Below are 26,175 nucleotides of genomic sequence, written 5' to 3'. Positions count from 1 at the left end.
ATACAGCCTTGGCTTGTAGTAAAGACCCAAAATCACCAGCCAAGTGTCGGGGGTTGTGCTCAGCTGCCGCAGGCTGCGCCGCTGGGGGCCACCCTGGCCGCCGGCGAGGGGACATCACCCGCGTCGCGGGGCCTCCCGCTCAGAAGAGCCCCCTCCGCCCCCCAAGACATGCCCACTCTCGGGCGCATCTAACGACTTCCGACCCTCCCCGGAAATGACTGCAAGGTTTTCCGGGTCTGCGCGCGCAACAACCGCTGCCGCCCGTCGCCAAACGGGCAGCTCGCTGGGGGGGGGGGGGCCTCCCCGTGCGCCTGCGCGCTGCCGCCGCCGCGCTTGCGTAGTGTGGCCGGGAGGGCCCCGGGGTCACCCTGAGCTGGGGACCGCGCCGCGATGCTGAGCAGGTTTCTGGGCCCGCGGTACCGTGAGCTGGCCAAAAACTGGTGAGCATGTGCTCCCGGCCCCCGCCGTCCGCAGTCGGCACCCGTTGTGCTACCGGGTCCCAGATGGGACGGGCGCAGAGCGGCGGGTCCGGCGCGCACTTACGAGCCAGCTCCTCTCCCCTACCTGGACGGACTGACTCGGCCGCCCTCCGTCTGTCCAGCGCCTTCGGCTCTGGCTCCCCGGGGCCGACCAGGACGGCGGGGAAGGCTCCTGGGACGTTACTGACCCTCGGAGCTGGGGGGCCCGCCGAGGCGCCAGGTGGGGTGGCGGGGGCCGCGGCTGTCACTGGGGAGACAGGCGGGGGGCGTGGTGGTGGTTCGTCGTCTGTGGAAGTGGCGATGGCATCCCTTCCGGTCCAGCGTCCCAGGCACGTGGCTGACCCCGACCGTGATCGGGGTCCGTATATCGCCGGCCATCGGCCCTCCAGTGGTCAGCCGTGGCTGCAGGACAGGTGGCCCCGCACAGCTTCAAACCACAAGCACGTATTCCCTCGCAGTTTGTGTGGGTCAGGAGCGCGGGCACACCCGAGCTGGGCCCACCACACCGGCTTAGGAGGCTGCAGTCTCCTCCAAAGGCTCTTTTGAGGGGGGCCTTTCCAAGCGCAAGTATGTGATCGTTGGCGGACCCCCTGTAGGGCAGCTCAGGTGGCAGCCGGCTTCCCGCAGAGTAGGAGCAAGCCAGAGCACCTGTGCTGGAAGCTTGTGCTCCTAAGGTCACCTGTGCGAGTCTCACTCATTAGAGACCAGAGACTGGGTCCTGCTCACACTCCGAGGGAGGAGGTGCACCGAGCGTGAGCATCAGGGGGAATTGTTGGAGCCACTGTGGATTCTAACCAATCACAGGACATAAGTGAGGGGTGGTCGTCCTGGGTGAAAGCGAGACTCAGCTCCGTTATGCACTATGCAGCTGTGTGTCATTGGGGAGGTGGCCTGCCCTTCCTGTGCTGTGTGCTCCTATAAGACCCAGACCCTGACGCCTCCCTCAGTCCCACAGCTGTCCCTGGTCAGCTGTAAACTGCATAGTTGGGGCCTGCATGCAGACATTACCTGTTGTGAATGGGTGCTTATGAGCTTGGGTTGTTTAAATTTTCTTTTGAGCAAATTCCTCAAAAAAAAAAAAAAACCTCCAGAAGATTCTCATGTGAAAGCAGGTGAGAGTGCCTCAGGGTCTCCTGCTTTGTGCCCAAACACTGGGCAGGAGGGGTGGGTGTGTGGTGGGCGCTGGATAAATGGAAGCTTGGCATGGGAGGGAGAGAGACCCAGAGATGCAGCTGGAAGGGTGACCCCTGAGCAGGACCTGACCCCTGCTGTTCTTTGGCAGGATGCCCACAGCAGGCATGTGGGGCGCCGTGGGCACTGTGGGGCTGGTGTGGGCCACGGACTGGCGGCTGATTCTGGACTGGGTGCCCTACATCAATGGCAAGTTTAAGAAGGACGATTAAACTGACTCTCCTCGGACCCCTCTGGTAAGTTTTGGCGGCTGTTAGCAGGTGAATCCTATGATGCCCACATGGCTGAGGGCTGGGGCTTCCATGAGGCTGGTTCTCCACGCCCCCAGAGCTAGGGTGGTAGGTCTGGGAGGCTCACCTGGACTATTCACCTGGGAGAATCTTGCCTGTCAACACAAAGCTGCCAACCAGCATCCCTGGTTTGTGGGCCTGGGGAATGGGCAGTGGCCCCGGGCGCTCCATCCTGGAGGCTGACTGCACCCCACACCCCAATCTGCCCAGGCCTGGGTGTGACAGAGGGGTGCCCCATTTTATAAATGGGGAAAGTGGAAGCTGACCCACAGCTGCTGGCCTCCCAGGGGTTGCTGCGTGAGCCGTAACGACCCCTTGGACTCTTCCATTTGTCTCTTGACGTGGCTGTCCACTGCGCCGACCACGATAGGCCAGAGTGCACGTGCCTCTTGCATTTCCATTCTACAGATGGGCCCCAGGCCATGACGCAACTAAGCAGTCTAGCTGGACTTGATTTTGGAGCCTGGCTGCAGTGTGTGTAGCTCCTCATCACTTAGCTCCTCCCTCTTACAAGAACGGGAGCCCGGAGTCTTGTGCTCACCCTGCCTTGTCTCCCATCCAGGTGTCTGCTGATGCTGTCTCCCGTGGGAGCCCCTGCAGTGCCTGGACCAGCCCCCACCCTCAGGATGGGCCTCAAGGAAAGGACAGCATGACTGAGGACTCTGTTTCTGAGAATAGCTTTTATGTTTGAATGCACACAGCATTAAACCTTGCTCTGAAACCTGCTGCGCCTGAACATGGTCATGCTAGGGACTTGGTTATCTTGACTGCAGCCGTGGTGGTGTGAGTGACCCAGGGGTCCGTGGCTGTGGCAGAAATTGATCACTTATGGTGTTTAATGTGTAACACCTGTACAGGGTGTTTATCACCACCTTGAGAAGTCACCTCACAACTTAGGGGTGTCAAACAGCAAATATCCGTTACCTCTCGATTTCTGTGGGCGAGAATTTAGGAGTAACTTAGCTGCACGGTCCTGGCTCCAGATCACTCATGAGGATGCAGTCACGGTGTCAGCTGCGGCTGCCTCATGAGAAGGCTGGACTGGGGCGGGAGGAGCCGTTCGTGCGGGCACCCTCATGGGGCTGCTGGTGGGAGGGAGGCCTCAGCTCCCCACTGCGTGGGCCTCTCCGTGGGGCTGCTGGAGCCGCCTTGCGTCTTTGTGGGTGGAAGCCACATGTCTTATGACCTTCCCCCAGAAGTCTTGCACCATCACTTTCTCCACATTCTGTTAGAAAACACATCCCCACATCCAGCCCACACTCAAGGGAACGAGAACTTGGCTCTGTTTTAAAAGGAAAAACATCAGAAGTTGTAGAAAAGTGAAACCATCACATGAAGGATACAAAAGCGGGCAGGTACACAAGGGTCTGGCACACAAGTTTCCTCCCCTGGCCCCTGCCCGGTTCTTGACAGTTCTAGAAACTGTGTGTGTAAGCATATTTGTGGAAGCAGCTGTTCTGTTAGCCATAAGGAAACCGCACAGACTGGGGAGCTCATACAACACAACCGAATCTTCTTAGTTCTGGAGGCTGGGAGTTGAGATCAAGGTTCTGACAGGGTTTGCTTCTGGTGAGTTCCTGCATCCTGCCTTCTGGCTGTGTCTTCTTCACCTGGCCTTCCCCCCGCACACCTGCGGAGGGAGGAGCAGGCGTGTGCTCTCAGGTGTCCCGGGACACTGATCCTATCAGGGTGGGCCCCACCCCCCTGACCTCTCCTCACCTCCTTCCGTCCTGAGGCGCGGAAGACACATTCGGAACAGATCTCTATCTTGAACACAAGCGGTGGCATTTGTGACACCCCTCTCTGCACATCATTCTCTTACCCAAGGCATCTTTCCTGGGGCCACAGCACTTTGGGAAGGATCCTCCGCTTCGACACGGCTTAACCCAGTTTTCAACCTGGGGCAGCCTCCGGGGCTGTGTGGAGCCATGTGGCCTGAAGTGGAAAGAAACCTGTTTCTCCTAACTAAATCTTAAAAAAATACACATTTTTAAAAATTGGTATTTACTTATAAGGATTTTATTTTATTTGACACAGAGAACAAGCGGGGGGAGCAGCAGAGGGAGAAGCAGGCTTCCCGTTGAGCAGGGAGCCCGATGCAGGGCTGGATCCCAGGACCCTGGGATCATGACCTGAGCCAAAGGCAGACACTTAACGACTGAGCCACCCAGGCGTCCCACAAAAATAAAATTTGACATTTTGTCTATCATGGATCTTAAGCATTCATTTTAAATTGTTACACTATTGCATTAAATGCCATTCATCTTGATGACAGGTACCCTGTAAATTCTGTGCCCCAGCTGAGTGCCATGATTGACTCATTAACTCGGGGACTGTTGGCTGGGGACATCTGTGGTTGTCAAGACGGGGGGAGTGCTGGCCTAGAGTGGGCTCAGTGAGGGATGCTGCTCGGTCCCCCACGGTGCCCAGGATGCCCCCAATCACCCATCCCCAAGGTCCACAGTACTGAGGGGGGAGACCCTGCCACTAAAAGTGGCTCCTCATCACTTGATTTTGTTTTTATTTCTTACCTTGTGTAGATGGGTAGGAGAGGGTGTCTGCTTGGGTCCCGAGGCAGCCAGCCCAGGAAAGGGAGGTCCTCAGTGCCAGCAAACCAGGAGGGGAGCATGATTGCCTGTCTCCCTTCTGGGACTCCCAGCTTCTCTGCTGGCAACTCCCCATCATGTCCACCTGGACCAGCCCCAGGGGACCATCCCAGGGGCTCGGGCCAGGCGATGCCCACAGGCTTGCTGCTATGGAGGCAGCCTTGGCCTGAGGGGGGTCAAATGCCCCGAGAAGCAAGTGGAGGCCGGCACGCTGAATGCCTAAGAATGGTGAGGGGGCACCTAGGGTGCATTTTTTTTTTTAAGGGTGCATGGTGGTTCTTAAGGTCAAATTTTTTTTTAAGATTTTATTAATGAGAGACAGACAGAGGGAGAAGCAGTCTTCCCAAGAGGCAGGGAGCCCGATGCGGGACTCGATTCCAGGATCCTGGGATCATGACCTGAGCCGAAGGCAGACGCTTAACGACTGAGCCACCCAGGCGCCCTCTTAAGGTCAAATCTTATGACCCAACACCATACATCCACCAATGTGGTACTATCAAAAACCAGGAAATAACAAACGTTGGCAAAGATGTGGCGAAACCAGAGCCCTCCCCCAACCCCTTCCTCTTCCCCCCAGCGAGAGCAGCTGGCTTCCCCTCTGAGTCCCTCCCCTCACCTGCCCAGGGCAGGTGCTCAAAAAAGATGACTGAACGAGCGGCTGGAGCTGCGGCCGGTGCCAGAAGGCCGGACCTCCTCCTCATGCACCACTGGCGGGAACGTGAGTAGGGCAGGCGCTGCGGAAAACAGTAGGCGGTTCTTCTAAAAATGAAACATAGAGGGCGCCTGGGTGGCTCCGTCAGTGAAGCGTCTGCCTTCGGCTCAGATCATGATCCTGGGGTCCTGGGATTGAGCCCCGCATCGGGCTCCCTGCTCAGTGGGGCGCCTGCTTCTCCCTCTGCCACTCCCCCTGCTCATGCTCTCTCTCTTGCTCACTCTCAAATAAATAAATAAAATCTTTAAAAAAAATTAAACAGGATTACCATGTGACCCAGCAATTGCACTTGGGGTATACACCCAAAGACTTGAAAGCAGGAGCTTGGTCCTCCCCAGGACCTCTGACACAAGAAGGTTAACAATTTTTCCTTTACCTCTGCACGTGGTTTCACTGACTGAAATAAACGTATCTTTGTAACTATAGTTTTTTAAGTTAAATAAAATCATACAAGCTGGAAAAAGACAAGCCCAGTAGTTACCAGCATTTCCCTGCACAAAGGGCAGGGTCCTGAAGCCCTGGGTTCTGGCCTGAACCCTCCAGACAGGAATCTGGTGCCCCAAACCAGCTTCGTATGGTGACCGTTCAGGGTGCCCGCCTCCCCACTGTGCCCTTTGTCTCTGAGACAGCAGGAGGGACATTGTGAGAAGCTGCACTTAACCTGAAGCCATTAAAACAAGTTACACCTGCGCTCCACTTGGTGCTCTTGGGTTGCCCGCCCAGGGCCTGCCTCAGACTTGAGCTGTGAAGACCCCTGCAGGGGAGACCCCTGTGTGCGGACCACCCCTCTGCTTCCCTCGGCGGAGCTTGCCCCCGCCCCCCCACCATCACCATGCTCCTCAGTCTCCTGGCACCGGCTGCAGCTCTAGCCACTCGGTCATCTTTTCTTGAGCACCTGCCCTGGGCCGACGAGGGGAGGGACCAAGAGGGGAAGCCAGCTGGTCTCTGGCGGGGAGAGGCGTCAAAATCGGGGCGGCACGTTTCTTAGGAAGGTCCTGGACCCCAGGAAGAGAAGGCGGCTGGACTACGGTGGAGCGGGGGGAGGTGGGGGCTGGGGAGGGGCTATTCCTCGATTCCAAGGCGTCGGGAGGGACTTGGGGCGTGCAGGGCGGTGGTCAACTACAATGCCTGGAGGCTGGGAGACCAGGGGGAGGGAGGGCGGGAGGCGGCGTGATGATGGAGGCCCGGCACTGGGCGGATAACCCGAGATTCGAGCGGGCACCTGGCGGCACAGCGCTGGAGAGGACCACGGGGCGGTCCGGCAGTTTGCCGCTCGCCGAGCCCAGGGCGCAGGCGCTGGGCGGGCCGGCAGGCGAGCCGCGTGCCGCCACTAGCCACGCCCCCCAGCCGCCCGCTGATTGGGGCCGCCGCCGCAGGGCGGGGCCGGCGCCCACGGGGAGGGGCCCGCGCAGCGCCTGCGCAGCACGGGGCCCCGCGCGCGGGCGGGTGGGCGGAGCGGGCCCCCCGAGCGGGGGCTGGCGAGCGCGGGGAGGGGGCCGAGAGGGCGGCAAAGCCGGCGCGTGCCCGGCTGGGGGCGGAGGGCGGGGGCCCGCGGGCCGGAACAGCCGCGGCAAGTGGCGGCGGCGGCGGCGACGGAGGCAGCTGAGGCGGCGGCGGCGAGCGGGGGTCCGGGCGGCGGCGGCGGCGGCGGCGGCGGCGGGCCGAGGAGCCGGGCGCGATGGAGCGGAAGAGGTGGGAGTGCCCGGCGCTCCCGCAGGGCTGGGAGAGGGAAGAAGTGCCCAGAAGGTCGGGGCTGTCGGCCGGCCACAGGGATGTCTTTTACTATAGGTGAATGAACGTGCCGGCCGGGCAGGGCCCCAACGGGCGCCTCCCAGCGGCCTCTGCGGCGGCCTGGGCGCCTCGACCCGGGCTGCGGCCTGGGCCCCGCGCGTGCGTCGTGCGTGCGTGCGTGCGTGCCGGCGCGCGGCGGCCCCGGGCCAGTGCGCGTGCGTGCCCCTCCCCCTCCCCCGCGGCCGCGTGGGGCGCGGGGCGCGGGGCGGGCGGTGGCCTTTGTTCCGCGGCCGCGGCGGGCCGGCCGGCGGGGCGAGGGACGCCGGGCGCGGGCCAGACGCCGCTGGGAGGCGGGGGTGGGGGCTGGGCTGTCCCTTGGATTGGCGGAGCGCGCGCTCAGCCCGAGGCGGGGGCGCTCGGGGGTGGGGGGCCGCCCCTCCGGAGAGCGGCGCTGCGCTGGGTCGCGGCGCCTCCGGGAGCGGGGAGGGGACGCGCGGGACTGTGAGCCCCCCTTCCCCAGGCTCCTGGTCGGTGGAATAAAGAGTCAGTGGGCGGCTGGCGGCCCACCCCAGACAGTCGGCCACCTGCTGTCTTCTCTCGCGCTCCTGTTTTCTTTCTGACTGCTGGAAGATGCTTTTGTGTCTGAGCCAGCTCTGATGACTCCCTCCCCCTTGCTTCAGGACCCTGGGGCGCCTTCGGGTCGCTGGGCAGAGTAAAGCGGGATACCCGCCACGTGTTGAATGCGGGCTGGGTTCGTGCGGTCCCCACGGGCCCAGAAGCTGCCCGCGTGAGGCCGAGGCGGGCTGGGAGTGCCGTTCCGTCCACCCAGCACTTGGGTCCCTCCTGCGCCTTTGCCGGCCCCCGTGGGGAAGGAGTAGGGAGGTGGGCTGAGAAGGGCTGGCGGCTGGGACCGTGTGAGGTCAGGCATTGAAGTGGTGTGACTACAGCATCTCCCCGGGACTCTGATGCCACTCCTTCGCCAGCTGTTGCCGTTCTGACCTGGGGGTCCGTGAGGAGCTCTCCTTTCATTCCAAGCATGCCTGTGTGTCCGTCTTCCCTCTCAGATCTAAAGTGTGAAGCAGATCTCCCTGGCTCTCTTGTTAACGACTCTGCAGCACCTGCTGGCGGTGGGGCTGGAGTCAGACCCGGGCCTTCCTCTCCTGGGCGACAGCACCAGCCGGCTCCCCGAGGATCCCATAGTTACAGGAGAGGACACCCGCTCAGAAGCGCGGGGGTCTGTGAGGGCCAGTGATGGGGTGCTGGATTGAGGCTGGTGCAGCTCAGGGAGGGCCTCTCTGACGGGGTAGCACTGAGCTGAGCTTGGGCAGTGGAGCTGGGAGGGGCTGTCCGGGGAGTGGGCATCCTGTGCAGAGGCCCCAGGAGGCTGAGCCAAGGTCAGCAGGGCTGGAGCACCTTGAGAAGAACATTGCTCCACCTCTTGTCCCCACCTCCGTGAGGGCCTCATAGGGCCTCAGCTAAACGGGGCCTTCCTCTGAGGCCCTGGACCTGAGCATGGGGGTCTGGCAATGGGGAACAGTTCCAAATGGGCTGGACAGATACAATTCTAGGTTTCCCATGACCACTGAGAGGCGGTCTGAGGGGAGGAGGTGGCCGGGAGGGTCCCGTACCATTCCCAGGTCTTTGACCTGGATGACCCACTAGGCAGGTGGGTGTCACCTTCCCTCCCAGTGGGTGGGAGGTTTGGGGTGTGTGATCTGGAATCCATGGTGTTTTCTGGAATGTGGGTCTCTGGCCTCTCCACCTACTGGAGCTCCTGCTGAACCAGGCAGCTGGGCAGGAGCATGGATAGATTTTCCTGATTCTCTCAATGCAGAGGGAAGGTAGGGCATGAGGGCCTTGAGTCCAGCAGACCTGGTGTGGGATCCAAGCCTTGTCCCTAGGAACACATGGGCCTCGATTCCTTGTCCAGAGAGTGGAGGAAGGGAGTGTATTCTTTGCAAGATTGTCACCCCACAAATTGTTACCTGGGGGCTGACACATCAGCCTGCAGCCATGTATTTTCTTTGTGAAAATAATCTCACTGTGACATTTTTTGTCAGGCAGGAGGTTGAGGGTGTGCGGGAAGTTAGTACCCTGACCTCGGGGATAATTCTTTGGAGGGGTATGGAGTAGGGAGGACTTCTCCAGAAGATCTCATTTTAGAGGTAGAAATGTACTCAGGAAAAGCAGGAGGGACTTAGCGTAGCAGCCCCCTTCCTTGGGGCAGCCGGCTGAGGTTGTATCTTGCTTGCTGTTGGGGCGTCACGGGTTTTGGGCCTCACTCTCGTCGGTGCCCGCTCACTGGTTCTGGCGACCCTCACAGCAGCCCTTTCTGCAGACGGGAAGCCAGGCTGCACTCAGTCCTGCATCCATCTCCTGGTCTGGGCATCAAGGCTAGGTGGCAGCTCCTCACCCCACAACAAGCCACTTGACGGGCCAGCCGCAGCCCTCCGAACCCACGCTTCTAGCTCCTGGTTTGTGCCCTCTAGCTTAGGCCCTGCTCCCAGAAAGGCCATAGTGCACTTTTATATAAATCCAGGATTGTTTTCAATAAACCATCAGGGACATTTTCCTGTGTCGATGCTGCAGAACCTTTTTTAAAAGTTGAGATACAGTCTGCATTCTGTCAGAAATGTGTACTGTTGAGTAGTTCTTTAGTACATTCACAAAGTTGTGCAGCCATCACAATATCTAGTTCCAGAACATTCCATCACCCCAAAATGAGCCCTTTGTCCATTAGCATCACCTCTCAATCTCTCCCCCAGCCCCTGGGATCTACTATCGCATCTTTTTCTTTTTGTTTTTTAACAGTTTTATTGGGATTACGATTCATATACGTACAGTTCACCCATTTGAAGTGTATAATTGAATACTTTGTAGCATATTCACAGACAGGTGAATCCTCCACATTTCCCTCACCCCAAAAGAGCCCCAGGCCCTTAATCATCAGTGCCTTGTACCCCCAACCACTTACCTGTGCTTTGTGTCTATTTGCTGTTCTCATGTAGCATGGCGGGGGCAGGGGGGACTGGAGGCAGAGAAAGGCTGGCAAGTTTGATGGGGTCCTCTCCTTCCTCTGTGGCCTTATCTGACCCCGGTTCCTTCCTGCTGTCCTGGGCATGTAGGCTCAGTGTGCGCATGAGCCAGCACAGCATGATGGAAAAGTGCATCATCCTGAAGGCAAGAGTCGGGCTCTGTGTGCTGGGCTCCTGGTCCTAGCAGACGCAGCCAGGCCCAGGGGAATCGCCTGGCTTCCAGCCATGGCCCTGCTTGTCCAGAGGTCCTGGTGGGGATTCCAGAGGGGAGTGCAGCTGGCCACCGTGTGGGTCCTGACGTTGGAGGGGAGGGGGTTTCCTTCTGGCTGTCCCGGCTTCTATGCTGCCTTCTGTGGTCCCTAGAGGGGCTTGCGGGGGCGGACATGCAGTTGCTGAATTAGAGGCTCATCCTAGAGATTTGTCAGGGGAGATCAGCAAAATCAAGCACTTTTCAATCTCAGACTGATGAGCTGTTACTGAGAGCGACTGCTTGTTGAGTTGGTAGCAGTGACGTGTTTGGAGAGGCCCCAGGCCTGCTGGGCGTCACACAAGTGCTTTTTCTAACAGCCTGATGGAGATGCAGTCCACATACCGCACAGTTTAGCCACTTAAAGTGTGCAAGTGTGTAGTTTAGTGTATCACAGAGTCGTGCAACTGTCACCAGGGCCAATTTTAAAACATTCCATCGACCCAAGAAGAAGCCCCGTCTCTCTTAGTGTCACTCTCCCTCTCCCGGCCCCCATGAGCCCCCTTCCGTCCATGGATGAGCCTGTTCTGGACGTGCCACCCACGTGGATTCACACCCCGTGTGGCCTTCTGTGTCTGGTTCTGTCCCTGAGCGTCGTGGGCTCGGGGTCCGTCCCCGGGGCTGTGCGTGTGGGCGCCTCCCTCCTGTTCGCAGCCAAGGGATGTTTGTTCGCTCACCACCTGATGGCCGAGTGACACTCCCGTGCGTGAGGGACACGCTGTGTGTATCTGTTCCCCCACTGGTGGACACTTGGGCTCTTTTCACCTCTTGCTCTCGATGAGCCGCTGCTCTGAACACCGGGGTGTAGTTTTGCATGAACACGTTCGTTCTCTCGGGTAGATGGGAGTGTGGGGCTGCTGATCAGTACAAAGTGGCTGCAGCAGTTGGCGTTCCTGGGCCTGTGCTACTCATTTGTTGTGCAGTCTCCCTGTGGGTCGGCATCGTTAGTCTCCTAGAGAGGTGGGTGGCCTGCGCTGTCCAGAGGTGAGCAGGATCACGGAGCTTCACGGCTTCCAAACACCTGGTTTTGGATTTCCCAACAGGTCACACCTGAGCAGCTATTTGGGGTCCTGGCCCTGAATCTTAACGAAATGTTACCGTCCGCCCCCGCCACGATACCCTAGTCCCCAACATGGTACCCACGAGGAGACTGTTAGGGGTTGTCCCTGAAATACCTGTTATCTTGGAGTCCTTTCTCAAGAACACAGCCTAACTGTGTTTCTGAAATGTTCTGATATGTCAGCTGGGCTCCTGGAGCTGGGCCCCAGCCTTCTGCATCAGGGTGTTGATCCCTGCTCTCAGCAGACCCTGGGGTCTGCTTGGGGGCTCTAGTTGGGAGGCGGCACTGGGGAGAGGGCAAGGGTTGGCCCAGCACACCCTGCCCGCCGCTGACCCCCTCTCTGTCCACAGCCCCAGTGGGAAGAAGTTCCGGAGCAAACCCCAGCTGGCACGGTACCTGGGGGGTTCCATGGACCTGAGCACCTTTGACTTCCGGACGGGCAAGATGCTGATGAGCAAGATGAACAAGAGCCGGCAGAGGGTCCGCTATGACTCGTCCAACCAGGTCAAGGTAAGCTCCAGGCCTCTGGGGGCGCCTGGCTGGCTCTGTCGGTGGAGCATGCGATCCTTGATCTTGGGGTCATGAGTTCAAGGCCCGTGTTGGGCATACAGGTTACTTTTAAAAAGTCCAAAAGTTAAGAGGCACCTGGGTGGCTCAGTAGGTTGTGTTCAACTGTTGGTTTCAGCTCAGGTCATGATCTCCAGGTCCTGGGATCAAGCCCCGTGTCGGGCTCCCAGCTCAGCGGGGTGTCTGCTTCTCCTCCTGCCTCTGACCTTCCCTCCTGCTGTCACTCACGTGTGCTCTTTCTCTTTCAAATGAATATATTAAAAAACCTTTTTTTTTTTTAAAGATTTTATTTCTTTATTGGACAGAAAGCATGAGCGGGGTCGGGGGGAAGACAGAGGGAGAAGCAGGCTTCCCGTCGAGCAGGGAGCCCGATGTGGGGCTCAATCCCAGGACGCTGAGATCATGACCTGAGCTGTAGGCAGACGCTCAACCCAGTGAGCCACCCAGGCGCCCCTAAATAAAAAATCTTTAAAAAAAATAAATCTTGGGGCGCCTGGGTGGCTCAGTCATTAGGCGTCTGCCTTTGGCTCAGGTCATGATCTCAGGGTCCTGGGATCGAGCCCCACATCGGACTCCTTGCTCAGCGGGGAGCCTGCTTCTCCCTCTCCCACTTCCTCTGCTTGTGTTCCCTCTCTCGCCGTCAAATAAATAAAATCTTGAAAAATAAAAATTAAAAAAAAAAAACCCCGCTTTTAGGTGGAGAGAGAGAAGTTTCCACGCTTCAGTTTATTTGCCGTGGTATTCAAATCGCAACTATCTGTGGAGGGAAACTTGGGAGCTACAGAAAAGCAGAAAGAAGAAAAGAAAGCATTTTCACTCAGTCCCTGGGAGAGGCCACAGGCCTGTGGCCCCCGGCTGTCCCCAGTGTGCCTGTCACTCTCTCCCCAAACCTGGCAGTGAGGGGGTCGCTGCAGGGGCCTGGAAGGCAGCCGGTCTTCAACAGCTGATGGGACGCCCACGGGGGCCCGGTGACACTGTGTGTCCACCAGTCTCTGACGAGTGGAGGGGGGTGCTTTGGTCCTGGCTGCAGGACAGCCCCAGCAGAGCCCCACCACGGCCCCACCGTGGGCAGCAAATAGGCAGGGCCTGGGCTTGCCATCGCCTCCAGCTCTGGGGGTGCCTCGGCGTAGGCTGGTGACTGAGGGACACGGGGTCTGTTCCCCAAAGCCCACGGGGAGGGTTTCCTCCGCTGCCTGGGAGAGCCCACTGGGGACCTTGGGGCTGCGGTACCAGCTTGTGTGTGTCTGCAGGGCAAGCCCGACCTGAACACGGCCCTCCCCGTCAGGCAGACGGCATCCATCTTCAAGCAGCCAGTGACCAAGATCACCAACCACCCCAGCAACAAGGTGAAGAGTGACCCCCAGAAGGCCGTGGAGCAACCTCGGCAGGTGAGCCCACGTGCCCCACGCACATCCCCGGGCGAGGTCGCGGTGGGCATAGGGTGCGGGTCACACACATGCTGCCTTGTGACCTACCTCCCAAGAGCCAAGGGTTCCCTGTGCTTTTGAGCATGTGTGCAAATGCCCAGCAGATGGCTGGCGTGCGGGCACTGGCTGGGGCAGGAGGCTTCGGGGCCGCTCCAGGGGGGTCCCGTGGCATTTCCTCCCCCTCGGTGGCATTGGGGTCGTCGCCATCTAAGTAACTGCTCAGACCTGTGCGTCTGCCCCCACGCTTAGGACGTGCCTCTCTGCACACTGTCCCCCAGAGTCCTGGGGCGCTGTCACTGGGTGTGAGCCCCTTGACCTGCAGGGCCTGCCCTGGTGCTAGGCCACGGTGGGGCCTCTGGGGGCCTCGTAGCTCAGCCCTGCTGGACGGTGGAGTTCTGCACTGAAGTTTCAGCGTGAAGGGGGCTTCACCTCCCCAGGGTTGTGCCATGTTTTAGGAACGGCAAGGCTGAGGTCCCGGGTTGGGGTTTCTCTGGCCTGGAGGCCAGGCCTGGCGGGAAATCCCACACGTTCTACCGCAGCCTCGTTCCCAAGCAGGTAGTTCTAGCACATGGGGGTCAGAGGTCGTGCTGAGACTGCTGTCCCGCATGTGGATGGGCCCCAGCTGTCGTCGGGACTGGCCAGGGCTGCCTGTTGTGGGGGCACGTCCGTCAGCCTCATGTCTGTGTGTCTGGTGGCAGCTTTTCTGGGAGAAGAAGCTGAGTGGCCTCAATGCCTTTGACATCGCCGAGGAGCTCGTGAAGACCATGGACCTGCCCAAAGGCCTGCAAGGTAGGCCCGGGATAGAGGGGACCAGGCACGAGGAAGCCAGCGGTCTCTGCAGCGCGGTGAAGGACCGTAAATAGCACGCCCTGGGCCGAGCGCCGCCCTCCTGCTGGGCTGGGAGGAAGGACAGGTGTCTGGCAGGGGCAGGGCTCCCCCCGTGCAGCCTGGACCAGCCAGGGCCCTGGTCCCCCAATCCTGGAGGCCACCCCACCTGTGCCGCGGCTCCCGAGCTGTGTCGGGGGCCCTGCAAAGACCCACCTGTGTGTGGTTTTGCTCCCACGCCGTGAAAAGGCCACCACACTGTGACGGACGGGCACGGCTCCTGCTTTTGTCAAGGGCCTGAGTGCCTATAGCGGGGAGTTGGGATCGAAAACCCGAGGCTCGGGGGGAGGCCTCAGGTGCCCAGTGGTGACCACCCTCCTGTCCCTGGTAGGCGTGGGGCCTGGCTGCACAGATGAGACCCTGTTGTCGGCCATCGCCAGCGCCCTGCACACCAGCACCATGCCCATCACCGGGCAGCTCTCGGCCGCCGTGGAGAAGAATCCTGGGGGTGTGGCTCAACACAGCCCAGCCCCTCTGCAAGGCCTTCATGGTGACCGATGAGGACATCAGGTACTGCCCTGCACGCCACCCCCCCCATACCAGTGCCCATGGCCGGCGCGCCCGGCCAGCGCGTCCCACTTCCTTGCTGACGCTCTCTGGGGCTCGGGGGCTCGAAGCAGATGCGCCACAGCGAGGGCGGGTTTGAAAAGAATCAGTAGAAGCTTTCCCACGAGTCTTGGTTCAGGGCAGGCCAGGGGCGAGGCGACCTGTGGCGGGGGTGGGAAGCGTCCTAGCTCTGTACATGTGTTGTTGGGAAGGGAAAGTGGCTCTTCACCTACATGCACAGGCTCACAGTGTGGCCTGCCCATCCTCGGGCACATGAGGCCTTGCACGTGCCTGGCCGGGGGCGGGGGGGGCTCTAGAGAGTGGCATGGGACGGGGGTGGCGCCAAGCATGCCACAGGCCCCGAAGGCCAGCCCGAGTTGAGGCTGGACGCTGTGGCCAGTGGGCCCTGGAAGGGTTTCCCAGCTGAGCCAGAGAGCAGGTGCAGGGGGCCTCGGGGCAAGAGGCATCCCCGACCTGGAGTCCTCTGGGAAGGCATCCTGGTGAGGAGATAGTTGAAGCTGGCAGCAGGACAGAAAACATCCAGAAGCTCTGGACGAGTGGAACCTGTGTTCTCTCGACTGAAGTGTCAACGCACAGCTTAGGTCAGAACGAGTTAGGGGACTCTGTGGACCCCACAAAGAGAAGGGGCTGGAAACACAGCAGCCATGGCCAGGACTGGCTTACAGGTGGGGTCGTAGGTGGGCAGGCTTCCTGTGTCGGGCCTGGGGCTTGGAAGCCGTGCGGGTACAGGAGAGAGTCCCATGCCCTGCACACAGAAGACACAGAATCGCCCACAGGCCTGCAGAGGAGCTCGTCTCCAGGGAGTTGGAAGTATAAGACAAGAACACAACCGTCTGGAAAGACTAGCAGATTTTTAAAGTCAAGCAGAAACTTCTAGAAACAGGAAAAGCCACAGAAAGGAGAACCTCGTGTTACGGGTTAGGTGGTAGATTTGGTCCGGGGTCGGCGGGGGCGGGGGGGGCGCGTTGCCAAAGATGGGGGCTGGCATTTGCCAGCCTGGTGACAGACACAGTGCTGGTTCGTGTTCCCGTTGTGGTGAGGGTCTCGGCCTCAGGGAGGGAAGGCTGGTGGCTTTCTGGATGGTCGTAACAGAAGGTAAAAGGCCCGAGAAGGCCGTCCTCTGCCTGGCGCTCTCCAGCAGAATCCCCTCGCCCGGCCGGTGGCTGACCCTGGCTGTGGCCGCGGTGACCGAGCACCGTTGTCCATCTCTGCACACTGTGCTCAAGTGACAGGAAAGGGAGTCGGGGGCGCTGCGCTGGGCCCCGGCAGGTGCTCGCTGACGCGGCGGTGCCGGGAGGGGCGGGCACGGAGGGCAGCGGGGCCCGCCCCAGCATCGGCCCGGCCCGGGTGGAGTGCCAGGCCCTGTGCGCGGGCAGCTGCGGGGACAGGAGCGCGGGCGGAGGGGCCCCTCCCGGCAGCCGTGCGCCCGGCCAGCGTAGCCCGTGCACCCCAGGAGGCAGGAGGAGCTGGTGCAGCAGGTGCGCAAGCGGCTGGAGGAGGCGCTGATGGCCGACATGCTGGCCCACGTCGAGGAGCTGGCCCGGGACGGCGAGGCGCCGCTGGACAAGCCCAGCGCCGACGGGGACGAGGCCGGGGACGAGGACGGGGACGAGGACGAGCCGGACCAGGGGCCGGAGCACGTCTAGAAGCAGGTGCCGGCCCTGCCGGCTGGGTCCCAGGCCGCCTGGCGCTCGGACGGCGACCGTGGGGACGAGGGCCGCTCCCGTCAGGGCGCTGATGGCGCTCTCTCCCTGTCTTTCCAGAGGCCGCGTGGAGCCCTGCCGCGGGGAGCCCCCCGCGGACTCCGCCGTGCCCACGCTCGGACCACGCTCTGTGGCCCGGCCCCGGACGATGGCTGCCCCTCCTGGGCCCTCCCAGGCGTGTCCCCTCCCCTGGGCCCACGGGGGCACGGCTGGAGGGCAGCTCCTGCCCGACGGGCCCCCCGTGTGGGCTCTTCTTCTGAAGGCCTGGGGTCCGGAAGTGTCGTCCACCGGCCCCCGGGCCCGCCTGCAGGAGGCCCTCCTCGGCGCCGTCTCTCCACCTGGACTTGGGGCTGGCCTCACCCCCACGGCCGCATCACACAGGACGGCCGCCACCGGGGGCCTGCGAGGGTCCCCAGGGGGCTGGAGAAGCAGTTTTCGGAACAGTCCCCGCCTCCCGATCCCCGCGTGTGAGGACGCCGTTCCGGGGTCCGCACATCAGCCCTCCAAGGAGGGGGGATGCCCACCGGCGGGCGAAGCCGCCCCGGCTCGGAGCTCATCTGGAGGCAAACGGCGCAACCCAGACGTTGTCCTTCAATAAATCCGTGACACAAACAAGGCTGGACGTCCACATAACTGCTTAGCCTTTGTGTTCGCTGCACGTGGATGCGGACTCTAGCCTTTGTGTTGGGAAAACCTCACTGTCCACAGCGCGGCCGACCCGGCCTGAGGGTCAGCCAGCCACCGGCGATGGCGAACTGCTTGCGGCCGACTCGCCAGGCCGGGGCTCCAAGGCAGCTGGGCCGTCGACTGGCCTCCCTTCCCCTCCCTGTGTAGCGGGGACGGGGGTGCCCAGCACTCAGGGCCAGAGCTGGTCCTGGGCCGCAGCTCCTCCGAGGTCCCATCCTGGGGTGCGTTCTGTGGCCCCGGCGTTTCCAAGCATCTGGTGCCCAGAGCAGCGGCATCTGGGCAGCTCCGGGCGCAGGGGGGCGTCGGAATCGTCCTTCATCCTTGCCCTCTCCTAGCCTGAGTGCCTTGGGTGAGGGGCGCCCTCCCGTCCCCGCTCAGCCCCGGCCAGCAGCTGGAGACCGTCGGGAAGGACCTGGGTCGCTGCCTGTGTGGCTGTCACCCTGGCTGATGCACAGGGTGGGGGCCATGGCAGGAGCCACCTGCTCATCCGAGACGCTGGCCCAGCACGGCACATTGGCAGCATCCTTCTAGTCCAGTCAAAGCACAAATCCTCCAGAACCACCCACGAAGGGTGTGGCCGGCGTGCTGTGGGGGCCGGGCCACCACAGGCCTCGGGAAGGCCTCTCCCCTAAGGCCACGCATCGTCCTGCCCTTCATGGAGGCTGTAGCCGCTGAAGGAGCTCCGTCTGGGGCTGGCCCCTGTGTGGGCCTGAGGTCCAGGTGCCCGGAGCCCTGCCCAGCGGAAGGGACTGCGGGGCCCGGGAGGCACCCTGTCCTGTGGGCGACCGTTGAATAAAGCCATCTCGGTGAGTGTGGTTTGGAACCTTGCTTTAATTCTGAAGACCCAGAGCCTTTGTGTCCAGGGGGGGTTGGACCCCCGCCCAGGCCTTCGGCACCTAGTGTCCTGTTTGTCACCTTATCGTGGGCTGGGTGATGAAAGGGGACCCGGGGGGCCAACGGGCCTTTCCCAGGGAGGGTGGGGTTCCGCTCCCAGCACCTGTAGTGAAAGAGCCCGTTTGGCCAAGGTTTCCAGAAGATGCGGAGCCCCCAGGGCCCCCTGCTGCCTGGACTGGAGACTCCCCCACGTGTGCTCCGCCCCAAGTCTGCATTGTAGGGGTTTGTGCCAGGAGCTCAGGCGGGGAGCCCCCCCGGGCCAGCACTGGTGGGATGATTGGGAAGGGGGCCCGCATGGTAGTGCTCCTACCATCTCCGGTGTCCGGCCACCACCTGCTCTGCCTGGGGCCCCCTCCACTCCACACCCCTCCCACACAGTCATTCCACAGGCTTTGGCTCTACCCTGCAGTCAGCACCGCCCTCCTGGAGGGGGCCCAGCTCCCAGAGGGGAAACAGGCTCAGGGTAGCAACTTGCCGAGGGGCACCAGCTGGAGAGGTCCAGCCTGGCTGAGAACTTGGGTCTCCCCGACTCCAGGTCCACAGAGGCCCTGAGGGGCCGCGAATCTCAGGACCTCAGAAGCTAGGACGGGGTCCAGCGTCCCACCCCCCCAGAGCCCATCCTGACCCTGAGTTGGGGCCCGCCACGAATTCTCTCCTCTCCCTAGAGAGACCCCCGGTGGCAAGGGACGAGGAGGGGGCTCCCAGGCAGCCAGGTCACCTGGTGCATCCAGCTCCGACATCTCCCGACGACACCTGCTGGGTGCCAGGGTTTCAGCAGCATCAGCTCCGATGTCCACACCACAGACCAGAACCACCCCCATGTCTCCACCTGGTGCCCAGCCGCCCCCACTCCAAGGCAGGCACAGAGCTTTCTGAACCAAGCTGCACCCCACCCTGCACAACAGTCCTAGGACACCTCTGCATCTGTGCAAGCCTCCCGCGGCCACTGCAACAGGTCACGGCCACCTTGGCCGCTTAAAACCACACGGATTGATTCTCTGACAGTTTGGGTTCAGAAGTCCTAAAACCTCGGCGTGGGCAGGGCTGGTCCCCCCCGGGGCCCCGGGGAGACCCGGCTCCGGCCTTTTCCTGGCCCGCGGCCCCCCCTCCATCCTCACCGCCAGCAGCGTGGGGTCTGCCCATCTCTGGGACTCCCACCCTCTGCCTCCCCCTCGGGAGGGCCTCGTGAGGATCTCGTGAGGACGCCGGGCCCCCCAGGAACCCAGGGTCACCCCCTCCTCGGGGGCCCTGACAGGGTTCCCTCTGCCACGTGAGGGGACATGTCCACAGGTCTTCCCGGGACAGGGATGTCTTTGGGGGACTTAGTTGTCAGGCCACATTACCCCGAAGACAAAATTCCTTATCTCCCTGGGCAGCCCGTAGACTTGACCATCTCTTCCTTCCTTCCAAGCTCACTCCAGCCCCCTGGCCTTCGCCCATGTTGTCCCTCAAGGGGAATGAGCGGTTGCTACAGAAGCCCAGGGACGGGTCGAGCTCAGGATCCACCAAGTTTGAGGAGGAAGGGACCCTAAGGGTGACCTAAGGCAGTGACGTGAACAGAACAAGTTGGGAGTTTACTGGTCAAGACCTGGCCGGGTGGGCAGGAGCGGAGGGACCAGCTTGCTCAGATTTCTAGAATAGTCCAGTGGGATGGCCACCAGCCACATGTGGCTCTATCAGTTTCAATTGGTTACAACTAATGAAACGTCCCATTCCTCGAACCCAGGCCTGGTGGCTATGAAAGCGGACACAGCACATGGAGAACATTCCATCATCTGGAAAGTTCTATTGCCCGGTACCGTCCTAGAACAGGGACTCTCAGCCTTTGCTAGGGGGATGCTCAGACGCCACTGTAAGATCAGGTAAGGGTTGGTCCAGGTTCAGGCACTCAAAACGTGGAAATAATCCCAGGGTCTATCAACAAACAAGCGGAAACAGCGCAGACAGGAGTGAGGTGTGGGCATGCACTGCCCCAGGGACGGACCCTGAGCCCAGGACGTCCGGGGGGTGGGGGGGCAGGGAACCGGACACACAAGGCTACTGTGGGTTTTTTGTTCCAATGTGATGTTAATTTTATGCTGAGGGACACCCAGACAGCTGGTAAATGTGAGTTCTGGGGGTGCCCGTGGCTGTGTCTGGAAGAGATGAGCATTTCTTCAGCGGACGGAGTGAAGACCTCGTCCCGTCCACGTGGGCACCATTCACCAGGGGCCCGAATGCGACACTGGAGGTGGAGGAAGGGCTAACTGCTCTCTTCTCCCCGAGCTGAGCCAACCGTGCTCCTGGACTGAATCACGCCCTGGGCCCTCCCGGGTCTGTGGCTTGGCTCCCTAAGCACGGGAGCCAGTCGCCTTGTCTCCCCTTGGAGATCTGTCCTTAGATCCTACTGGTTCTGTTTCTCTGGGGAGCCCTCACACAGCCAGTGTCCGAACCCACGGACATGAAAGGTCAGGAGAGGTCAATCCACAGAGACAAAGTGGGTTCGCGGGCGCCGGGGGCTCCGGGGCTGGGGAGGCGCTGCCCATGGGGATGGGATTTCTTGTTGGGGTAACGATAATGTTCTAAGACCAACAGTCGTGATGATCGCACAAATTCTCAAATTTACTAAAAACCATTCAACGGTCTACTTTAAAAGACCAAACTTTGATGCACACGAATTATCCCTGTTTTAACAATAAGAAAATCTCAGGGTCTTAGGGAACCTGAAGCGTGTGCAGAGATCCCAGCCAGTTAGGAAGGAGCCTGAGGGTCCCCCAAATGGCTGTGGGGAGAGCAGGTGGCCTGCAGTGTGGATGCAGCTGCCTGGCCAGGAATCTTTAAAAAAAAAAAAAAAAAAAAGACAAACATTAACTTAGGCTGAGTTCAAGAAACGTGCCACGGGAGGCAGCACAAAGCAAGTCCGTTCAGGTGAAACTGCAGAGGAGGCAAAGATGCTCCCAGGGGCCGGTGGCGTGGGGAGGCCCAGCAGCAAGGGGGCGGACGCAGCGCTCCGGGGTGTCGACCTGGGCAAGCAGAGCTGATCAGTCAGTCGGACAGTGAAAACAGGTGTGTTTTCTGAAACTAATATAACACTGTCTGTCAGCTAACTGGAATTCAGATAAACACTTAGGGGGAAAAAGCTGTTTCATTGCATGTAAACTGTCTCAACAGCATCTGATTCGCAAAGTTTAACTTGCGTCCACCCCCAAACTGCCCCCAGCACACATTCTGATAAGCAACAAGGCAGTAAATAGAAACTGTCCAGGGAAGACAGTTCTGTGGTTTTATATTCTTTGGCAATTTTTTTCCCCTTGACTATTTCTTATTCTTTCAAAATGTGCCCACGGAGGAGGAGGGCGCCGCTGTCCGCCACCCCCCTCCCCGCGCTTGGGCAGCACCGAGCACACACCCGGGCTCCCCTGAGGGCGCCCCTGAAGCCCCACCACGGTGTTTCTGCTCTCTATTACAGCATTTCCCCAACAACGTTTGAAGAACTGTTAAAAAAAAAAAAAAGTTAAAAACAAAGAGGTGAACTATCACTAAAATCCTCCTGAGGGAAAATAACCATGCCCAGCCCCATGCAAACCAGAGCAGACCATCTTTTGCTGGTTTTGTTGGTTTCTTTTGGCATTTTCCTTCATACTGCATTTTATCCTTCTTGCTCCCCAGCCCCGGCCCCCACGAGCCCCCTTCCCGTCCGCGGATGAGTCTGTTCTGGACGTGTCACCCACGTGGACTCACACCCCGCGTGGCCTTCTGTGTCTGGTTCCCTCCCCGAGCGTCGTGGGCTCAGGGTCCATCCCCGGGGCCGTGCATGTGGGCGCCTCGCTCCTGTTTGTGGCCCAGTGTTGCTCTGGTGCGTGGGGGACCATGTGTGTATCCGTGGACCCACGGATGGACGCCTGGGTCGCCTACACCTTCAGGCTTCGGTGAACACAGGGGTGTGTCTGCTTCAGTCCATTTTCAGTTCTCTGGGTTCACGGCAGGTGGGGCTGCTGGGGCTGTTCCTGGCACGCCCTGCTCTGTTCTTGGCACCCCTGCCTCCCAGGGGTTTGCCACCAGCCCCCCCACCCAGGGCAGCTCCAGCAGGGGTTCCGGTCACAAGTTCCCTCAAGTTCCCAAGCACCTGCTGCAGGTCAAAATAGAGAGAAGGGAAAGCCGACTTCCAGGGCCCACCCCACCTCATGGGACTTTCATGCTGTTTTCATTTACAGACATCTCCAAATGCATCTCTCAAAGGACAGTTTTTAAAACTTAAAAATACGTTGTTTTTTTTTTTTTTTTTTTTTTTTTATCACGGAAGGTTCTGAAATGCAGCAAACAGACAAGCGCAGCCCAGGTGCTGCGACCCGGCCTCGGGAAGGCCGCTCAGGGCCCACACCACCTCCCAGCACCGCCTCCTGCCTCCACGTTATCCCAGCACACTCTACCAGAGGGATCTCCGACGCAGAGCAGAGTTGGCTGGATCAGACAATGACCATCCCCCGCGCACCACCTGCACCAGCCACACACGGGTTGGCATGGAAGGGTAAGCGGTTCTGAGCACCCAGGGACTCTGTCTGAGAACGGTGTTGGTCATCCTGCCTGGGGAGGTATTGTGGGTTGCACTGTGTCTCCCCAGAAAAGACTGTCCATGTCCCAACCCCTCAACCTGGGAATGGGAGCTTACTTGGAAATAGGGCCTTGGCAGATGGAATTAGTTAAGATGAGGTCACACTGGAGTAGGGCGGTCCTGAACCCTCCTGAGACAGAGATGTGGACGCAGATGCACAGGGAGAAACGGCGTGATCGTGGACACACACCAGGGCGATGTGTCCACAGCCAAGGGACGCCAAGGATGGCCAGCCACGCAGGAGCTGGGAGAGGCAGGAAGGACCCTCCCTGGAGTCTTCAGAGAGCCAACGGTCCAGCCACACCTTGACCTGGGACTTCTGGGCCCCAGGACTTGGAGAGAATACATTGGTATTCAAAGCCCCCCAGTTTGTGGTAATTTGCTAAGACCACAGAAAAGAAACGTGCGGGGCGGTGGGCGGGGGGCGGCGCTGGTGGCTCCGGGAACCACATAGTGGGGGCCGGGGATGCGGCCAGACACACACAGTGCCCAGCACAGCCCCCCGCAGAGAATGACCCTCCGGAGTGTCAGCACTGCAGGGGGAGAGCCTGTCCAGGCTGACCACCCACCTTTTACCTGCGGCATCGTCCGCCTCTGCCCGTCCCTCACTCCATCCTGTTTCTGGTGTGTTTCAAACCACGCCACAGACACCACCTTCTGCCTCCTAAATACGTCAGTGTGCAAACTGCTCATCGGTCAGTGGTTTACAGATCTTTTTATTTTTTTCAAAAGATTTTATTTGTTTGACAGAGAGAGAGCACAAGCAGGGGGAGCTGCAGCAGCGGGAGAGGGAGAAGCAGGGTCCCCGCTGAGCAGGGAGCCCAATGCAGGTCTCAATCCCGGGACCCTGGGATCATGACCTGAGCCGAAGGCAGTCACTTCACAGACAGCCACCCAGGTGCCCTAAAGTGCGCCACCACAGGGCCATTCCTACCCAATCCCTACAGACACCCAACAGGCCAGCATGTGCACATCCTGACTCCATGGAGCCCCGGTTCCCCTCTCTCTTCTGACTCCTAATCTGCTTGTTGTCAAACAGCCTCCTTTTGGAATTGGCAGTAGTCTTGGCTCCTGATGGCTGGTTGGCCACGGCCAAAGGCTCGCCGGTCCCCCAGACCCACTCTCCAGAGCCCCACTGCACACAGCTCGGCACCATTCCAGTCCACTTGTCTCCCCGGGCCAGCACCTGTGTGGTTCATTCACTTCCTCTCTTGTTTTGCTGGAGTGCACCCTGCAGGATGCTAAGCTGATTGGTGAAGACCTCGCTGGCCTGAAACATCTTGATTCTTCCTCCCACTTGACTCAGACCTTGGGGTCAGCCATCCCTTTCCCCTGGAACCCAGGCCTTCTTTTTCCTGATCGTTCGGAGTATGGCCCGGAAGCACTCAGGAGTCCCAGCTCCACGAACTCGTCTTCCCAGGACAAGCTGCGGGGTCCTGGCTATACCCTTCTATGGTTTCTTGGACAACTTCCCTCCATTTCCCCTTTGCTCTCTGGGATTCTTGAACTGTTCCTGTTTTTTCTCCCTCCTCTCTGAGTTCTCACTTATTTTTTTGCCTGACTTTCTGGGTTTCTCCAACTTGAATCTTCCAACTTCTTGCTGAAGTTTTAATGCCGGCTACTGTGCTAACTCCCAAGCCCTCTCTCGTTCTGTCTTCCTCCGTCACCTTCCCGTTGGCTGGATGCCTGCAGTGGAGCAGAGCCTGCACGCCCCCCAGGAACGCTGGTGTCTCCAGGGGGCGGCCAGCAGCTTGGGGCAGGGTCCCCCAGGCCACTCTGTCCTTGTTTCTCCTCCATCGGTGGATGCTGCCTCCCCTCCCAAGTCCCCCAGAGGGAGGGACATGTGTATGGGGCCTGGGAGCAGAAACTGGGGAGCAGAAAGGCACCCAGCTCGTCTGAAGACCTCTCCACGGGGACTGATGGGGTCAGGGGGTGCTTTAAGGAACATATGTATGTGGGTGCAAAACCTCCAGAAGTGCATTCCGGAGCCGACCACACTGTGTCACCACCAAATTATTCTCCCTTCGCCCAGCTCAAATGCCCTATCCTCCACTTTTGACTTCTCCCTACCCCAGCTCCCTCCTGAGCCCCTTTCTCAGAGCTTACCCCCTGCTCCCTTTTGTTTCTCCCTCTCCTTCCTCCAGCTCACCCAAAGGGCAGCCCACCTGCCTCCACCCTGGCTGGGGCCCCAGGAAGGGGGACCCGCATGCACCAAGGCCTGGCCCTGAGAAAAGGCAGTGATGGTGAGTGCTGGGGGTAGCGGGGAAGGGGGACCTGAGGCTGGCCAGCTGGGCCTGGTCCTGGAGCACCAGGGGACATTTCTGTGGGGGAGATGGGGACAAGGCCTGTGGCCGGGTAACAAGGAGGGTGTGCCAGGATGTGTCCAGAAAGCACAGTGGATCTGCAGGTCCCTCCAGGTCCTCTGGGAACTTGGTCCCATGGGGAGGGGACAAGACATAAGTTATTATGAAGTAATTAAGACTCACAAGTGTTCAAGTGCACAAAAGAGAAGTCTGGGACCCTGAGAGAGGAACTTGGGCTGGATGTGACTTGGGGGGGGTCAGGAAAGACATTTTAGGCAGCAGCAACAAGGCAGGGAGGCACGAGGGCCCTAATCGGAGGCACCTCTCAGGGCAGTCTGAGCGGGGGAGGCTCAGGCGCCACATGGGGCAGGCGATGGGGTTCCCCGGTCAGGGGGAGAGGGGCTGGCAGGCAGAAGGGGCAGGCCGCTCACACTCCCACCTAGGCAGCTGGTGTCCTCCGCCCCAGGTCCCCTAGCCGGGCAGGAACCCGGGCCGGCGTCTGCTGGGAGACTGGGGCAGATGCACCGGCTGAGGTCCAGCCTGCTCCCAGCCCATGGATCGTGTGAGAACTCCGTCCCCCACCGCGGAGAACAGAAGACCCCGAAGGGCAGCTGGAGGGAGGGCCGCCGGGGCAGGGTGGCTCTGGAGGTGGACACGCAGGGCAGGGCGCCCGGCGCCCCGGGAGCAGGAGGGTCCTCCGGCCGGCGGAAACCAGCCCAAGCCGGGAAGCTCTGCCGCCCACGTGGCCGAGGCTCGGGCTCCGGCAGCCCCCACTCCAGGGCTCCCACCCAGGACCGGGCGCGCGCGCAGGCCCGGGCCGCGGGGGGCACCGCGAGGTGAGGGTTGGCGGGGCGGCGCCAGGGGGGCCCAGCGGGCACCTACCTGCGGCCGCGCCCGCGCCCCGCCACGTGACCGCGCCCCGCCCCGCGCGCGCGTGCGCCCTGCCTGCGCCCCATTGTTGGCCGCGCGCGCGTCACGGGGCGGGGCGGGGCGGCCGGAGGAGGGCGGCGGGCGGGCGGGCGGGAGGGAAGCAGCGTCCGCGCCGCCGCCGCCGCCGCCGCCGCCGAGCCCCCGCCGCCGAGGAGCAAGCAGAGTCGCGCCGCCGCCCCGCCGCCCGCGGCCCGAGCAGCCCCGCGCCGCCGCCCCGCCCCGCCGCGCCCGCCCCGCCGCTGGATGCCGGCGGCCGGCGGCCCAGCTCTC

At 60.9% G+C, this 26,175-nt stretch overlaps 3 protein-coding genes across 3 annotated transcripts; all 3 read left to right on the top strand.

The window, feature by feature from the left end:
- The first annotated feature begins 283 nt into the window (after positions 1–283).
- LOC113916653 (cytochrome b-c1 complex subunit 10) lies at positions 284–2,686 on the top strand. Its single transcript, XM_027583356.1, has 3 exons — positions 284–440; positions 1,762–1,906; positions 2,523–2,686. Exons 1-2 carry the CDS (start codon positions 391–393, stop codon positions 1,880–1,882), a joined length of 171 nt encoding a protein of 56 aa, XP_027439157.1. The 5' UTR covers positions 284–390; the 3' UTR covers positions 1,883–1,906; positions 2,523–2,686.
- A 4,126-nt stretch (positions 2,687–6,812) lies between these two features.
- MBD3 (methyl-CpG binding domain protein 3) lies at positions 6,813–17,997 on the top strand. The gene is given in 8 exon segments (XM_027586471.2): positions 6,813–6,970; positions 11,702–11,861; positions 13,169–13,306; positions 14,044–14,134; positions 14,562–14,674; positions 14,676–14,740; positions 16,251–16,449; positions 16,561–17,997. Coding segments are annotated over 7 exon segments (774 nt in total). The 5' UTR covers positions 6,813–6,956; the 3' UTR covers positions 16,444–16,449; positions 16,561–17,997.
- Positions 17,998–21,042: 3,045 nt separating this feature from the next.
- On the top strand, positions 21,043–25,944 carry LOC113918300 (translation initiation factor IF-2-like). Its single transcript, XM_027586655.1, has 4 exons — positions 21,043–21,126; positions 22,364–22,588; positions 24,817–24,915; positions 25,442–25,944. Exons 2-4 carry the CDS (start codon positions 22,372–22,374, stop codon positions 25,813–25,815), a joined length of 690 nt encoding a protein of 229 aa, XP_027442456.1. The 5' UTR covers positions 21,043–21,126; positions 22,364–22,371; the 3' UTR covers positions 25,816–25,944.
- The last annotated feature ends 231 nt before the right edge of the window (positions 25,945–26,175 follow it).

Source organism: Zalophus californianus, chromosome 1 (genome assembly GCF_009762305.2).
Source record: "Zalophus californianus isolate mZalCal1 chromosome 1, mZalCal1.pri.v2, whole genome shotgun sequence".
NCBI classification, from domain to species: Eukaryota; Metazoa; Chordata; class Mammalia; order Carnivora; family Otariidae; genus Zalophus; species Zalophus californianus.
The sequence above is the reverse complement of the archived record's forward strand: the minus strand, read 5'-3'. Positions and strand labels throughout refer to the sequence as shown.